This window comes from Onychomys torridus, chromosome 8 (assembly GCF_903995425.1).
Source record: "Onychomys torridus chromosome 8, mOncTor1.1, whole genome shotgun sequence".
NCBI classification, from domain to species: Eukaryota; Metazoa; Chordata; class Mammalia; order Rodentia; family Cricetidae; genus Onychomys; species Onychomys torridus.
The window spans coordinates 104,076,612-104,094,499 of NC_050450.1; the positions used below are offsets into that span (position 1 = coordinate 104,076,612).

At 47.8% G+C, this 17,888-nt stretch overlaps 1 protein-coding gene across 1 annotated transcript in view; it reads right to left on the bottom strand.

Moving 5' to 3' along the window:
- Positions 1–1,951: 1,951 nt before the first annotated feature.
- The window catches only part of Srp68 (signal recognition particle 68), a 36,837-nt gene continuing 20,900 nt past the window's right edge, over positions 1,952–17,888 (bottom strand). The window contains exons 10-16 of the mRNA XM_036196611.1: positions 17,792–17,856; positions 8,737–8,893; positions 7,529–7,623; positions 6,558–6,687; positions 4,415–4,490; positions 3,969–4,021; positions 1,952–3,039 (exon numbers count right to left, since the gene is read on the bottom strand). Coding sequence (XP_036052504.1) covers positions 2,812–3,039; positions 3,969–4,021; positions 4,415–4,490; positions 6,558–6,687; positions 7,529–7,623; positions 8,737–8,893; positions 17,792–17,856 — 804 coding nt within the window. The 3' untranslated portion in view covers positions 1,952–2,811. The remainder of the gene's footprint in view (positions 3,040–3,968; positions 4,022–4,414; positions 4,491–6,557; positions 6,688–7,528; positions 7,624–8,736; positions 8,894–17,791; positions 17,857–17,888) is intronic.

Sequence of the window (17,888 nt, forward strand, 5' to 3'; positions counted from 1 at the left end):
TCGATAAATTCTACAGCTAAATCTGCTTTCTATCTCCTTTGTAGCAACAACTGTCTTCAAAATAAAAATAAATAAATCAGAAGCAGCACATATCTTTGCTATCTTTGGGTATTTTCTTAGCCCTCTGAATGTGCTAAGCTTTCAGGGATGTAGACAGCAAGGGGCTGCTTGGAATCCTGTGATCAACTAGCTTTTCTGTGTAATTAATGGTGTACAGTCCGCCAGATGACAGTGAGCAGGGCCCTTCTCTCCTGGAAGGGTGAAGCCAGCACCCCAGCGTTTAGGAAGAAGCGCTTCCTGCAGTTCAGGGCCACTGTGGGAACAGGGTTCCTCGGTCATTGGAGGCTGTCACCTCAGTTGCTACCAGGGGAAGGATGCTGGAGCCGAGCCTGGCAAGCTATAATCCCACTGCAAGCACAGGTTCCGAAAATTTACTCTCGACATGAAGAATAGCCAGAGTCAGAGGGAGACATCAAGTGAGGGCATGGTGGAAGACACTGGCGTCTCCAAAGGCCTTCTGTAGCACCTGTCCCTTCGCAGCAGAACCCTCACTAGCCTCTCCGTGTCCCAGCAGGTAGAACCTCTCAGATAAGGAAGCAGATGAGTGTTAAAACAGGAGTGGAGCCATCGGTGGCAGCGGTGGCACAGGCCTTTAACCCCAGCACTCGGGAGGCAGAGGCAGGCAGATCTCTGAGTTCGAGGCCAGCCTGGTCTACAGAGCGAGTTCCAGGACAGGCTCCAAAGCCACACAGAGAAACCCTGTCTTGAAAAACAACAAAAACATAAGACAAAAAACAGGCGTGGCTTCTCCCTGGCGTGCACTGTCAATCCGGAAGGCAGACAGGGACAGGAGTCCTTCCAGGAAGGGACATGAGCCACCAAAGAACAGGGCCCACCTCCTGAGCCTAAGGACTGTGACTCAGGCTGCCTGAATGTCCATGAATCCTGCCAGTATCCAAGAATCTGTGAGCTGGAGACCTCAGCTCTGACCCCTGCCAAGTCTATTTTCTTATGTAAATACATGGTGTGTCCCAGGTGCAATGTTCTACATCATTATGTCACGGTCAGCAAGAGGCTGACCATGGCCAGCGCTCCCAGGGTGTTGAAGGCAGAGACACTTGGGAGGAATGGATAGCCAGGAGGAAGGAAAAACATCCAACAATCTTGAAGAGCGTGATCAGAGTGATGTGCACCTCTGTCCCTACCATTTGAAGTGTGGACCCCATGGGGCTGTGCTGTAGAAAAAGAGGAGCTGTAGGAGAGACTGAGACAGGGATGCTTCCTAGAGAGATGAGGAAAACCTGGAAAGAGCCTCTCTAACCCAGTCCCTCATGGCGCTTAGACACTGGGTCAAGGTGGGCTGGAGGCTTCATGCACACACAGTAGGGCCTCGGAGCAGAGAATAAGCCAAAAGGGCAGGGGATGTGTGCAGGGAGAAGCAGATCCGTGGCCCAGACTGTGTGACTGCAGCACAAAGGAGGAAAAGGGTAGGTCCAGTGTGCGGACCTGGGTTCCATCACCAATTCTGAAAGAAAATGGAATAACTTGGCACCCCTCAGCCCGTCGGGGATATGGACCAGAGCCTTCAGTACTAAACTCAGCTGTCAACCTGCAGTCAGCCATCTTGCTCATCTTCAGAGCAAGGGAAGCAGGAAGGAAAGCAGAGAGGAAAAGGAAACACATATGTAATGAACAGCTTTGAGGATCCTTGATGCCCACCTCTTTGAGCCCAGGCTAGCTCAGGTCTTCTGTAGTACTTTCCACCCTGGTATGCATGCTGGGATACACTCTGAAGAATGCAGTCAAACCCTCAGCTTTCAGCCTGCCGTCACCCCATCCAGCCTGTTCCAGTCTGAAACATAATGGAGCCAACATTTCATTCCTGGTGGACTCCCCTCCCAACACACACAGTGGAACAAAGAACCTATGCTTTCCAAAGGGACTTGAGAGGTAGTGGTGCATTTCAGGTTTATTCTTTCTCACATTGCTTGTTGTGATGTCCATTACTGATGCTGTAACAGAAACTAAAGAGAGGAAAGTATGTCCAAAGAAAACAGCCACAGGGTGAGAAGGGAAGAAAGCGACAAAATTGTGATGGCATCCAAACATACAGGTGGGGACTCTGAGAGCAGTGCATCCCACACAAACCGTGCCAGCCACCCCAGGCCACCAGCAAGGCAGGATGCACTTGCTCCCCTGGTCGCTCCACCAGGTCCCCTAGGGCTGGATGGGAGTGAGGGAAGACATGTAAAGAATGGGCACAGTCTCCATCATCTTTGCCTTTTAATAAAGATTTGGTTTCATTGTTTCCGAGTGTAACATAGTTAAAAATAGAGCGCTCTGCTTGTTCTTGGAGGAGGGGTAAGGCTGACCATGACTCTGGGGGACACTACCCTCGTTTCAGTCACTGACAAACTGGAGGTGATTCTGGATGCTCACAGAAAGGAGGAGTTCATTTCAAATCCATGGGACCGAGGACACATGACAAACACTCCCTAACCCCTCCCAATAATGTGTGTGGAACCCCCAAACACATTATTGGACAAAAGCGATCAGCCATGGCTTATAAGGGCCAGGACCGCAGCGGTCCCCAGGAGGCACAGGGGGCAGAGAGACCCCGACTCTGGGCCCAGAGGATGATAGGTCATGAAAGTAAGTCATGGACACACAAGATGAGGGACGCAGGGCTGAGGGTGCTGAGCTCTGCCTGCCCCCGGCCATTGGAGACCTGGATTTAATGCCATGGAACTCGCTGGGTTTGTCTCACACTACAGAGTAAGTCAGGACCTCCGCCCCTGACGAAAAGCCTGGTTAGCTCCTGAATCCAAAGATGCCCTTGATGTATCCTGTGAGTCCGCTCTTGGTCTTCTGTTCCAGCTTGTCCTCCAGGGGCGGGAAGGCCACGTGGTTGAGGGCCAGGTCAAAGAAGAGGGGCTTGCAAGGGATGGGCTGGAAGCCTGGCGGGAAGTGCACCAGGCTGGCTTGCTTGGTGACAAGGGAAGGGTCCAGGCAAAAGGTCTCAAACCGTTCCACCAGAGGCTGGAAGACAGATCAAGACGTCCGTCAGAAGGCTCACAGCGGACATTTGCTGTACTGGGCATGCAGCCTGCACGTGTTTTCTCTCAGCCCTCAGTTTGTGTGTGTACATGTGGACACATGTCTGAGGGCTTACACAGCATGTTCCTTCCTAACTTACCTTTTATTATTATTATTATTATCGCTTCCTTTTTGTGTGTGTGAATGTTTTATCTGAATACATGTACGTGTAGCGCCTGCATGCCCAGTGCCTGCAGAAGTCCGAAAAGGGCTTTGGCTGCCCTGGAACTGAAGTTAGGGATGGTTCTATGCCATCACATGGGTGCATGAAATCAAACCTGGGTCTGTTGCAAGAGCAACAAGTGCTCTTAACCACTAAGCCATCTCTCCAGCTACATGTTCCCAACTTTTTTGTTTGTTTTTGGTTTTTTTTTTTAGAGTGTTTCTCTGTGTAGTTTTGGTGCTTGTCCTGGGTCTAGCTCTGTAGACCAGGCTGGCCTCAAACTCACAGAGATCAGCCTGGCTCTGCCTCTCAAGTGCTGGGACTAAAAGCATGAGCCACCACCGCCTGGCTATGTTCCCAACTTTTTTTTAAAGATTTATTTATTTATTATGTATACAGAAGAGGGCACCAGATCTCATTACAGACGGTTGTGAGCCACCATGTGGGTGCTGGGAACTGAACTCAGGACCTCTGGAAGAACAGTCAGTGCTCTTAACCTCTGAGCCATCTCTCCAGCCCCCATTCCCAACTTTTATTAGTTATTGACATTGGAGTCAAGACTGTTCCCTACTTCCCTAGGGATATGGACAACTAACAGGGCATCTGAGTCACTTGTGGGTGTCTGGGCAAGAAAAGGGAAGAAACAGGGGGTACCTAGACCTAGGGGCAGAATGGTCCCCCTAGTCCTCAAACGCACAAACTGCCTTACCTTATTGTCTTTGACTTGAGAGGAGGGCTCTGTTTGATGGGAGTCGTTTGCATCTGGAAATTGCACAGGGTTCAGTAAGGACAGGGATTCTGCACATTCTTGTCACAATTAAGGCTTTTTACCACTGTGGTAATCATGGCTCTATATTCCAAGTAAAGCTAGGTCCGTAGGGGCAGAGAGAGAGTGAGGCTTCCCTCCCAGATGAAGAAGTGGTACAAACAGTGGCCAGCCCAGAGGAGCTGTAGAGCCTGGAAGACGCTGAGGAGAAGGGGCAGTGACGAGGCTTCTCCAAAGCCCTCCACAGTTCAGTGCCTAGTGTGGTGGACGGTAAGGCTAGGAAAGAGCAATCTCATAGCAAACCTTTTTAGAGTAAAATAGAGGTGTAGGGTGTGGAAGAAGACCAGGAGAAGTCTGGGGACACAGCCAAGACCAGGCAGGTGGCTTACCCAGGATGGCTGCAGCCTGCAGGGAGCACTTCTCTGAGCGCACTTGCGTGATGAGCTCTTGCACATCAGGCAGGTCCTGCAGGAACAGAGAACACACACTCACCAGCAGGCAAGGCAGAGCAGCAAGCCACACGAACCTGCATTCAATGAGCCCACTGGGGTTTTGAGAGACATTGTAGACTTAAAAAAAAAAGATAAAAAGTCAGCCAGGCAGTGGTGGCGCACACCTTTAATCCCAGCACTCGGGAGGCAGAGGCAGGCAGATCTCTGTGAGTTTGAGGCCAGCCTGGTCTACAGAGTGAGTTCCAGGACCCTGTTTCAAAACAAAACAAAACAAAACAAAACAAAAAACAAAAAAAAAGGTCTATTTTTAAAAATGTCTTGGGTTGGGGATTTAGCTCAGCGGTAGAGCACTTGCCTAGCAAGCACAAGGCCCTGGGTTTGATCCTCAGCTCAAAAAAAAAAGGTCTCAACTATAAAAAACCAATACATGCTGGGCCTGGTGGCTAATGCCTATAATCGTAGCACTTGGGAGGTAGAGGTCAGGAGAACAAAGAGTTCAAGGTCAGCCTCAACTACACAGTGAGCCTCTTTCAAGTGGGAAAGGCTGACAGGGCTAAAGCACCAGTGAATGAAAGAGTGTCACTGCTCTGCCCATCATGCTCTAACTGCAGCCCATGCCCGACACCCGCAGAGCACTCAGTTGCTAATTTAACCTTCAGGAGCACCCTGGGGGCCACTCTGGACTTCCATTTGCTAAATGGGAGCCCCGAAGCCTGAAGGGCAAATGCTGGGCCAGCCACACCCCAGAACAAAAGTGGGTGCAGAGTCAAGACCTCAGCCACCTCATCCCTCGGCAGCTGCTCTCCTCGCCTTAGAGACAAGGTCTCACTAAGGCCCCAGGGCTAGCCAAACTCATGGTGTTCCTCCTGCCTCAGCCTTCCCAGCGCTGTGACCACACACGGATGCCACGATGCCAGGCTGCCCCACCACTTCTTCGTTTTTGGTATTTCAAGACACAGTTTCTCTGTGTTAACAGCCCTGGCTGTCCTGAAACTCACTCTGTAAACCAGATCCGCCCGGATCCTGCCCCATTTCTATCTGCTCATATGGCCATGTTCTCACCCCACCTCTGACTCCTCTCAAACACTACTGGCCTCTAACTGCCCTCACAGGTGCTGAGGACTGGACTCAGGAATCTGAGCACTCTGAGCGATGCTCTGCCACCAAATGACCATTCAGTTGTTTCCACAAATGTCTATTGTGAGCAACTGTGGTTGCAACAATTCATGTGCTTTTTGGAGGTCACAGCCAGGTCTCTCTGGGGCATGGCATGCTGTGTGCACACTGCAGTGGCTCTGTGCTGGCCTGTGACCAATCCACCTGCTTCTATTTACAGAATATGGCTTCCTCTAAATAGCCAATTACTGCTTCTTTACCTTTTCAGGGTCTAAGTGGCCCTGTTAGTCTAGAACTCATTATGCAGCCCAGGCTGGCCTGGAGCTCAAGATCCTCCTGCCTCCATGGCATGAGTGCTGGGACAGCAGGGTTTAAGTGCTGGAGCCTGAATCTCTACAGGCAGCTGGTCCTCAGCGGACTCTATGCAGGAAGGTCTCAGCAGGGTCACACCTTGACTTCAGAACCACTGTGGAGCTTCAAAAACTCCAGTGTCCACTCCCAGATCCCACACCAGTCAAAGCAGACCCTCTGGTGAGGACATGTCAATGTTTTTGAAGTTTTGCCATGTGATTTCCATGAGTAGCCAAGCTGAGAACAATACATGGTTTACTTCTTTTGAAGCAAAAAGTGGCATTTCCCCACTCTATCTCTGGAGTTGGGCTTTTGCTATGTAGTCAAGGTTGACTCTGAGCTTGCTTTGAAGCCTAGACTAGTTTCAAACTCCTAATCCTTCAGCCTCAGCCTCTGCAGGGCAAGGATTACAGGTTTGTCCTACCACAGCTGGATAAAATGGCTTGCTCTGTCACAGCGAAATCCTCTTCAGGCCTAGAGCAGGTTAGGTCACACAGAGATGACTCAGGATGATGGCAGGGGAAGGGCTTCCTCAGAAGCTGCCAGCTGCTGTCCCCTCACAGTCCCTGTTTCCTCACTAACACTTGGAAACAAAGAGAGATCACCAGCTCACCTTCAGGCTGTTCTTGAAGGCGCCCCCATCGGAACTAACTTCATTTGCGTATTTCAGAACTCTGTCATACAGGACGAGGGCTTCGCTCCACTTCTTCACCAGCACGTAGGACTGGGCAATGAAAAAGCACCTGATGGAGAGAGCGCAGCCTCTAAAGCAACAGCTGCCTGACACCAAGGCTGTCCCTGCTGTCAGGCTTAACGTGAGATCTGGAAACAGGATTCTCAACTCTGGATCACGGCCTGGGAAACCCCACCCTAGCCCTCAGCACACTTCAGCAGCATGTGTACCCCAGCACTTCAGCTCTGCAGCTCCAACACAAGCCCTGTCCTTCACTGGCTGACTGCAGAGGAGGCGGCTCCCAAGGATGGTCACAACTAGAGGCAGGCAGGGGAGGAACGCTGACTAGATCCAACCTAAACCCTCACGCACCACTGTCTACATGTCTAAGCCACAACTATTTATTCATCCCTAATCATCTCCTTTCAGAAAACCGAACAAAACTCTGCGGGGCCCAACAGAACCTTAGTGCTGCCCCGCCACAACAGACGGGACCAGGCAAGCAAAGGCCCAAGGGCAGGAGAGCCATGAAAGACGAGGGCATGTACACTCTGTCTGCCAGATCCCTGGCCTTGCTGACAGCCCACTTTCAAGTAAGCCACACCTTGCCTCATCTCAGGAGCTGAGATGCCCAGCTTCATCCCACTCAGCTCAGGTTCCCTGAACCGGCTGCTCTGAATGGAGGGAAGAAGCGAGAAAACCCCAAAGTCTATCAGAAATGTAGATGAGGAACTCTGGAAACTGCTGCTGCCACCTTTGCTGAGGCCTTCCTGTAACACCGAGCATCCTCTACACAGCAAGGCAGCATCATGAGAGCCAATGACCGCGTGTCCCACAGGGCAGTACACACTGCAAAGCTCACTGCTGGGATACACTGCAGAGCCCTGCTCACCCCGAAGGCCAGTCAGTACCTGTAAGCTTTGAACACCAGGGTCTTGAGGCCTATCTCCTTCTGGAAGGTTCTGTCCTCTTCTAAGCCAGGAAGCTGCAGCAATTCTAGCAGATTCTGTACAACAGATGCAACAAGAAAATCCATGAGGAGAGGCCTCAGAGTGATCTTGTCAGAAGACCTTTTAGGAACAGATAAGGGCAGAGAAAGAGAGTCTACACTCAAAATAATGGGAAGCCAGCACAATGTGACCTGGCAGTGACTGGCCTGGTGTCCCCTCCGGTCCCCACACCAAACGTGCATTCATCCTTTACCACTCAGCTCCTCACCAACCTTCAGACTCCTTGGACCACACAGATTAGAAAACCAGACCTTAGATTGGTCCACTCATTTGTTAGGCAGCTAGTGTTAGGCATGCATAGACCTACATGTATGTACGTGTGTGTGCACATGGAGGACAGAGGTTAGCATCAGGTATCTTTCTCAACTCTTCTTTACTTAAGTTTTCTTTCTTCTTCTTGAGACAGGGTCCCTCTATTATGTAGCCTAAGCTGTCCTGGAACTCACTATGTAGGCAGACTAGGCTGGCCTCAAACTCACAGATCTGCCTGCCTCTGCCTCCCAAGTGCTAGGTTTAAAGGCGTGTGCCATCGTTTTTTTAATGACTTATTTTTATTTATGTGCATGTGTGTTTGTGTATGCCACCTCTACAGGCAAAGAACCCAGAAGAGGGCGTCAGATCCCCAGGAACTGCAGCTACAAGTGACTGTGGGCTGACTTGAGTTCTGGGACCAAACTCAGGTTCTCTCAAGAGGAGCAAAGATGAGGGTCTAGAGGGCCCAGATGACCTTGAACTCACTGCAGTCTGCATGGGCATCCCAAGTGTTAGGATTCTGGTCTGACTCACCATGCCTGGCTTATGTGTAGCAAGCTCACTTACTAACTGACCAACATGCAGCAGGTGCCACAGCATGGATTCCGTCTCTGGATGCTCTCACACCTTTGGGTGTCTTACCTGGGAGAAGCACTCAATGAATGCCTGTGGGTGCGTTTATCAGCACCTTAATTTGCCTGAAATATGTAGCACTAGGCTTCAGAATTACTCCAAGACCTTTCTTTATCTTTCACTCAGCTACTAGTCACTCCTGGCTCTCCACAGCCATTCACTCCCCAAATCATTCTGTGTTCAACATGGCAGGGGGCAGGCTGCCTTTCCAGGCCCAAGGTTACCTGCAGAATGATGTCATAGAGCCGGATGAGGTCCTGAGGCCTGGGAGAGCGTTTGCTGTCATCGTCTGGCTGCTGCTGCAGCAGAGCCCTGTGCAGGCCCTTCGCCATGTTCTCATTGCGCCTGATGGCTGTGGAGAGCTTGATGTAGGTCAGGTAGCTGCAATGTACCACGTGCAGCTCAGGTTACACTCAAGGAAACTCATGTTCCGGGGAGACTACTGCAGTGGCTTGGGGCTGACCCGGGGCGGTGGGGGTGGGCTGAGGGGTCACACAGCAGGGCTGCCTGGCCCTTCACACCCTTCCCCAGGGCCACAGAGCTCCCAGGTCCAGAGGATATCGCTAGTCTTCAGGAAGCAGCTGCCAGGCTCCTGGCACAGGGCAGTGTGCTGACACCATGTGGCCCCATCACTAGTCCCAGGGGCTACTCTGAAGGCTGCACCCGGAGGAGAAGTGGGAAACGTGGGTGGACAGAGCTGAGGGTGCAGATGTACTGCTGATGTGCAGAAGGGTGGCCACAGCTACAGTGGATAGAAAGTGACCAAGTATGGAGGACGTGAAAATCACTGAAAAAGTTAATTTTGAGACAGATGAGAAGGTTATGAGAGAAATTTTCCTGAAAGTAGCTATTATACACAAGCAGGTACAGATTTCATGAAATGATAGGTTGTAATTTCATGAAAATACAAAAGCTACCTGAGTCCTGACTCATCATTTTTGCCCCAAAGCTGTCCTCCCAAACGTGGAAATCTTAGGAGTGGAAACCCACCCCCATCCTGAACCAGCCACCTCTGAAGGTGGGAAGGTGACCTCAGAGCAAGGGCTTCATTGTCCCATGTGTCCTCAGCCTGGGTGGAGGTGAGGGTTCAGAGGCCCTGCTCCAGGTCAGGAGGTCAGCTCAACTCTGACTCCGGGGCTCTCCACACAGGTGCAGAGCTCTCCGGGAGCCTCTTTCTCCTCAGGCTGATTAAACAGATAACATCTCTGGGCCAACCCTGTTTGATATACCAAGGACCTGAGTCATCTGACAGTCAACCTGCCATTCACAAATACCAACCCCCAAGAATGGAGATCAAGTGTGACAAGGAGGAATGTGTGTGCATGTGTGTGCGTGTGTGTGTGTGTGTGTGTGTGTGTGTGTGTGTTGGCAGCTGGGGGCATAAGGTATGCATGCTAGGCAAACACCTTGTTACTGAGTTGCACCCTACTCTGGGCCTCCAGTAGTTGAGCATTTATGAGAAGCGTCCATTATTTTCAAGAGTCTCTCAATAAACTCCAATTTTGCTGAAATCAAACAAACAAAAAAGCCGAGTGGTGGTGGCGAATGCCTTTAATCCCAGCACTCGGGAGGCAGAGGCAGGCGGATCTCTGTGGGTTCGAGGCTAGCCTGGTCTACAAAGCGAGTTCCAGGACAGGCGCAAAGCTACACAGAGAAACCCTGTCTAGAAAAAACAAAAAACAAAAACCCCAAACAAACAAACAAACAAACAAACAAAACCCAAAACCAAAACAAACAAATAAAAGCCAAAAGCAGGGAGAGGCAGGGCTGAAGACGGAGGAAACATTTACCATGTAAGTTACAAGCAGTGGGCAAGAAATTTAAGATTTTCAAGGTCAATGTAAAGGAAAGTTGGGTGAGTAGTGGAATTTAATCAAGTAATACATTTCTCTTTGGTGTTTTTGTTTTTGTAAAGATACTCTTTCTCCTTTTTCTCTGAGATGAAACAGGAAGGCTTCATGTGCTCAACTACTAGCGAGATCTGAGGGCCCAACATCTTTTTAAAATACATCAAAAAACCCCTAAACTGAACAAGGTATTTTAAGAGAAGAGAGAAAAATGAAACTGACAAGGGAATTTAACATGTGCAAATTTAACATGGGCAAAAGGGGCAGCACACTGGCTCGGGCCTGCAATCCAGCACCTGGGAGGCTGAGACCAAAGGGCTGCTGAAGTCAGAGCAAGGCTGGGCGACAGACATACAGAGACTGTCTCTAACACTGAACAAACAGACGAGTGGAAGGAGAGCGGCAGTGAAGCATACAAGCAGACTCTGGCCTGACACCGTGCTGCAGGTGGAATTAAGCTGAGCTGAAATTATTAAAGTGGGAAAGTGACAACTTAGGATGCTCAGAACAGGGAAGAGGTCGGAAGAGGGACGCCAGTGAGCTCGCGGGCACAGCAGCTCCGCAGTTATTGGCTCAGGCTAGGTGCAGTGGTTCATGCCTGAAATTCCACCATGTTGAAGACTGAGGCAGGAGGATTTGTTATGTCTAAAGAAGCTCCATCTGACGCTAGGCACCCATCTTGGTACCCACCAGTTGTTTGTCTCTGACTCCAGTCCCTGGAAGGTAAGTTCCCAGTAACCCTGACTCAGTGACTCCCCTGCCTAAAATGTACAGCCACGACTATTTCCTTGTTATGAGTGCCTTTTTTTTTTTTTTTGGTTCTGTAACTTGCTTATGGATATCCAAAGATTGTTTTGAGTTGCCTTAACCACTTAATTTGGCAGAGCAGAAGAGGTTTTGCTTGCTTGCATAGATATTGAAAGTCTTTGTGTGGTTTCCCCTTTAAAAGTCCTTCCCTGGGCCGGGCGATGGAGGTGCACGCCTATAATCCCAGCACTCGGGAGGCAGAGGCAGGCAGATCTCTGTGAGTTCGAGGCCAGCCTGGTCTACAAAGCGAGTTTCAGGACAGCCTCCAAAGCTATAGAGAAACCCTGTCTTGGGGGAAAAAAAAAGTCCTTCCCAACACCCCTCAACGGCAATCTCAAATTTGGTTCAGAGACTGTTCATCCTGCTAGCATCTAATGAATGCTTTTTTTTTTCTTGGTTTTTTGAGACAGGGTTTCTGTGTGTGGCTTTGGAGCCTGTCCTGGAACTCACTCTGTAGCCCAAGCTGGCCTGGAACTCACAGAGATCCACCTGCCTCTGCCTCCCGAGTGCTGGGATTAAAGGCGTGTGCCACCACCACCGGCTCTAATAAATCTTTTAATTGTAATTGGACTGAGTCTATAGTCTTTTCTCAGGGGTCACAAACTCCATAACGTTTGGAGGCCCCATCGGGATTCCTGGGAGACCTCAGACTCAGGGTCAGGGGTCTTGACAGACACCAGAGGGAGCAAGTCTGAAGTGAATTTGACAGGTCCCAGCAACACCAAATTATAATGGCCCCAAATATGCAAATTGGAAGAATTGCTGGGCAACATCTTCTGAAGCTTGAGCCAATCTATGAATTGTTCTATTCTGTCTTGGAGTCCAGATATTAGAAGAGACAAAAGGCAAGATCTGACAGGATTGTAGACCCAGTCTCTGGGGCAGAGGGGAAGCTCTACTATCCTGGTTTGGGTGCATGAGTGAAGGTGGCCATCATTATGTCTGAGTTCATCTGGCTTGTTTTTTTTTGTTTTGTTTTTTCCTGATTGTGTTGTTGTATTGTCTTCTTCTGTTCTCTGTTGGATTGGATTTGTATTTTCTTTTCTTTTCTTTTTTTTTTTCCCCCAGACAGGGTTTCTCTGTAGCTTTGGAGCCTGTCCTGGACTCGCTCTGTAGACCAGGCTGGCCTCGAACTCACAGAGATCCACCTGCCTTTGCCTCCTGAGTGCTGGGATTACAGGCGTGCGCCACCACCGCCCGGCTGGATTTGTATTTTCAAGTTTTGTTGCAGAGATGGGAATTCGAACAGATCATAGCCAAAGTGTCCCTTGAGTTCTATGCAACATTTTCAGGATTTCCACGAGGTGGACTGCTTCTGGCTGCCTGCCTCTATGCTAGCTCCTCACTGGAGCTTGTGTGTTTCTCTCACTGGCTTGCAGGAACCTGCTGTTTAATTCCCACAGGTACATGGGTACTTCTCTACCTTTTCCCTCACACTGCTTCTGAAGGATGTCTTTTTCTAGGTTGTCCTATCTTCCAATTAGCTCCAGTCTCCTGTTGCCACTTTCCCACTACTGGGCTGGGTGATGTGGGTACTCCTGACTTACAGCCCTCCCAGATACCATAAGCCCCTGTTCTGCTGCCTGCTGCTTACTGTGCTGTTGCAGGAGGCTGGAACCCAGAATTTCTTATCTCTAAGCCTTTTTCTTCTCGGAATATACTGGTCTCTCCCACTGATAAATGGATTTGGTTCTGAGGGGATTTATGTGTCTTTTGGGTATGGCTAATATTAAAATATTGTTTTATGGTGTTCTATTTTATTAAAAAGCTGACTCTGGAGCTGGGGTATGGCCCTCTTCTGACCCAAGCATGACTGTTTAAGAATTGCCTCCAAAATCTCTGTCTTAGGTTAGAGGGCCAGCTGACTCTAGGACAAAGAAAACAAACCAGATTTAAACATAAACTTTCTGTACCTTAAGATCTGAAAACTTATTAAATTAAATGTGGTTAAAAAATCTGTAAAACACGGTTGGACAGATGGTTCAGGAATTAAGAGCACTGGCTGCTCTTCCAGAAGACCTGAGTTCAATTCCCAGCACCCACAGAGTGGCTCACAACTATCTATAATGAAACCTGGTGCCCTCTTCTGGCCTGCAGGCATACATGCCGGTAGAACACTGTACATAATAAATAAATCTAAAAACTGGTTACAAAATAAAATCTGCCAAAAATCTCTCAATACTAATTCTAGATATGTTTGTTTAAAATACTCAGAGCTGAACTTGTTAAAAGATAATACTGGAGTTGGGGATTTAGCTCAGTGGTAGAGCATTTGCCTAGCAAGCGCAAGGCCCTAGGTTCGGTCCTCAGCTCTGGCAAAAAGAAAAAAAAAATTATAATTTTTAAGATGAAAATGTAACCAGGATAAAACTGTAAAATCCTAATCTTATTAAAGCTGCTAGCTTCTATAAACTAATAAGGATAATTAGGACATGCAAGTTAAAGTTCAGTCATTTTATAAATGATCAAATTCTTTAAAAAAAAAAAAAAAAATTGTTTTTTTCTTTTTTCTGGGGCTGAGGACCGAACCCAGAGCCTTGCGCTTGCTAGGCAAGCGCTCTACCATTGAGCTAAATCCCCAACCCCTTAAAATTCTTAATTTATTTGTATTTTATGTATGAGTGCTCTGCATATATACCTGCATGCCAGAGAAGGGCATCATATCCTTGGTAGCCCAGGCTGGCCTCAAACTCATGGAGATCCTCCTGGCTCTGCCTCCCGAGTGCTGGGATTAAAGGCGTGCGCCACCACTGCCTAGCAAACCTTTTTCTTTTTATCTAGTCATTTCTCAGAGACATGAGTAGTTATTATTGAGAATAGTCATTGCAGAACAAGTTCTTTTAAATAAAGAACAGTAAAAAGTGACATCTGAAACCTTTTTTTTTTTTTTTGAGCTGAGGATCGAAACCAAGGCCTATTGAGCACTCTACCACTGAGCTAAATCCCTGACCCCTTTAATATGAAGCCTGTTAGCCCAGCAAACGTTACTGCCTTCCTCCACAGGAGGCTTAATAGCTCTAGAAAAAGGAGGCCTGGTTTTGACACTGTGGCTTCAGCCTTGGGGGAAGGAACTGCCAACTGACAGTTAGTTTAGCCATCAGTGCTGTCAGAGATCAGAGAAGCATAAATTATATCAGGAAGTATAATCCGGTATATCAGTTAAAACGACAGACTTACCCATTACCTAGGTGGTCACCCCACCAGGCTCCTGTGGTGTCTGTCAATGGCTGTAGGAGCTGGGGTCTGTCTGTCATGGTAAGTTTTGTCCATTAAACATTTTAAATGCTGTTTTCAGCAGAATCTCTGACAAGTTTGAGGGCCATTGTCTAGTAAGTGTATATGAACTAAACAAACTTTGCTTGTTTTCAGTTACTTGCTTTAACCTCGAAAAGATATACAGAAAGCTAAATAAAACTTGTCCTTGAAAGTGAATTACATTTGTACTTAGCATGATTACAAGCATAGTTTTGACACATTAAAGAATTTAGCCGGGCGTGGTGGCGCACGCCTTTAATCCTAGTACTCAGGAGGCAGGGCCAGACGGATCTCTGTGAGTTTGAGGCCAGCCTGGTCTCCAAAGCGAGTTCCAGGAAAGGAGCAAAGCTACACAGAGAAACCCTGTCTCGAAAAACCAAAAAAAAAAACAAAACAAAAAAACAAAAAAACCCGGTAGAGCACTGACCACTTACAATTCAGTCACAAGCGCAGAATTTTAAATTTCCTTTGGTTATTTTCTAAGTAGAGACTTAAAGGTACTTCTCATCAGGCTAAAACCATCTCTGTCCAATCTATACATATCCAGTTCTCTAGACAGGGGAAAAACTGTTCATGCTTTTTAACCCAAATCTACATCTTTTGCAATGATTCAAAGCGCAAGTCCATTCCAGCTGTCTTACGGACACCTGTTAGCTGCTTTTTCTATGATGTGGATTCTAATATAGATTATAAACAGTAGTGATGCTAATATATCTAAAACTTTTATCTCTTTTTATAAACTAAAGGTTCACATAAGCTTCAGAAAATTGAGGGAGTTATAAGACTTGGATCCACCTCTCACAAGTCAACTGGACTCCAGATTACTTCGGCCTAAATTTCCCCACCTGCCTATTCCTGAAGATGGGATGTCTCTCTCTTCTGGTCTTGGGACTCCTCCCTTCCCCTGCCTACCAGGATAATGGGCCTGAAAGTTCCAAATGTAAGATTTTCCTCTAAGTTCCTAAACTTTACCTTCTGTTCCTAGTCTAACTGTCCCAGCAGATCTGCAATCAGCTGAAGACTGCAGGCTGCTCCTAACCCACTAGCCTCAGGTGGTCCTTTGGAACTGACAAGCCCTGGACTTGAAGCCAATGTAAACCAGATGCTTCTGACAAGTTCCTGTCAGCTAGAGGCCAGCTTGGGACCAGCATTCCAGACTGCTCCAAAGTACCTGCACTTCTCTAGCTTCAGAGGGTCCAACGGAACCTGGGCAGCAAACCAGATGTACCCCTGCCCCCTCCAGGGCTTTGACCAGCATTCCAGCCTTCCTGGGCCTGACCAACGTTCTCACTGAGATGCAGTTACAGAAGACATCACCCCTTATCATTAACAAAAAGCTGGAATGTTAGGAAACTAGCTCCCCTCTACCAAAGGAGCCATTTCCCTTTCACTATCAAAAGACAAATGGAGGTACATGGTCCTTATTAGCATACCCAGGCTCACGCTGGCCTCCCAGATCCTTCTGTATTACAAATACCTGTGATCAGAGAGTTACAAAAGGGTTACTCAAGATGGGGGCTGAGAATGGAGGTACATGGTCCTTATTAGCATACCCAGGCTCACGCTGGCCTCCCAGATCCTTCTGTATTACAAATACCTGTGATCAGAGAGTTACAAAAGGGTTACTCAAGATGGGGGCTGAGATCTGATTGAATGGCTTAACTAAAATATCAACATTTACCCTTAAATGTGAATCAATGATTTTGATTCATATGATCTACAGTCAATAGGGAATGATATGGCTAAAGTTCCACTTGACACTAGGCATCCATCTTGGTACCCACCAGCTGTTCGTCTCTGACTCCAGTCCCTGGAAGGTAAGTTCCCAGTAACCCTGACTCAGTGACACCCCCACCCACCCAAAACTGTACAGCATTGACTATCTACTTATTATGATCTAAGTGCTTTTCTTCGTTGCTTATATAACTTGCTTACAAAAAGATTGTTTTGAGTTGCCTTAACCACTTAATTTGGCAGAGCAGAAGAGGTTTTGCTTGCTTGCATAGATATTCAAAGTCTTTGTGTGGTTTCCCCTTTAAAAGTCCTCCCCCACACCTCTCTTTCATGGCAATCTCAAATTTGGCTCAGAGACTGTTCATCCTGCTAGCATCTAACAAATCTTTTAATTATAATTGGATTGAGTCTATGGTCTTTTCCCAGGAGTCACAAACTCCCTAACAGAGTCCCAAGAGTTTGAGGCTAGCCTAGGCTACCAGTGAGATCCTGCACAAAAACAAAACAAAACAAAAAACAACAAAACCACACACACACACACACACACACACACACACCACACACACACACACACACACACACACACACACACACACACAACAAAACAAAACAAAACCCAAAAAACCAAGGCAATGGATCAGCTGGTGAAGGTGCTTGCTACACAAACCTGGACCCCTGCATTTCTTCCTGGAACCCACATGAAGGTGGGAGGGGAGAAACAACTTCACAAAGTTGTCCTCTAACCTTACATGCATGAACCCTGACATACTCATCATGTACACACACACTAAAAAAAAATGGAAAACACAAAACCAAAAAGCCCACCCACTGCCCCACAGCTGTAAACAAAACCAAGCAAACAAAGCCAAAACTAAACAGCAGCCAAGAGCTACTAGCTGGAGAGCTCTCTCTTGGCAGCAGAGCCATCAACACTGAACCAGACAGAGACGTGTATGCAAATCAATGAAACTTTCTATATAAAACAAGAAAGCTAGGCGGTGGTGGTGCACACCTTTAATCTCAGCACTCAGGAGGCAGAGGCAGGCAGATCTCTTAGTCTGAGGTCAGCCTGGTCTACAGAGTGAGTTCCAGGACAGCCAGGGCTACAGAGAGAAACCCTGTCTCAAAAACAACAACAACAAAAATATCTATAAGCATTAGTATAGTTTATTACATATTTACATATTAAGAAATCATAAAATGGGCCAGGCTTGGTGGTGCACACCTTTCATTCTAGCACTCAGAAGACAGAGGCAGGTGGATTTCTAGGAGTTCAGGGCCAGCATGGTCTACACAGTGAGTTCTAGGATAGCCATGGCTATGTAGAGAGACCCTGTCTCAAAAAAAAAAAAAAAAAAAAAAAAAAAAAAAAAGAGCGGGAGATAAGGGTCTCTAGAGCTGAGATCTCCAGTTAGGAGCACTGGCTGATCTTGCAGGGGACAGAGGTTTGATTCCCAGCACCCACAATGAAGCTCACAACCATCTCTAACTTCAGTTCCAGTGGATCTGATGCCCTCTTCTGGCCTCCACAGGCACAGTGACATATGTGATGCACAGATATACATGTAGGTACCGATACACAAAAATTAAAACTCTAAATTGATATAAACACACACAGAAGTAAACTGACCCTCACCTGTGCAGGTACTGGAGATTAGATACTTTCCCCGACTCTCCATCGAGGGTATAATCTCTCTGTTTCTGAAAAGGTAAAGAAGGTAAAAGGTAAAACT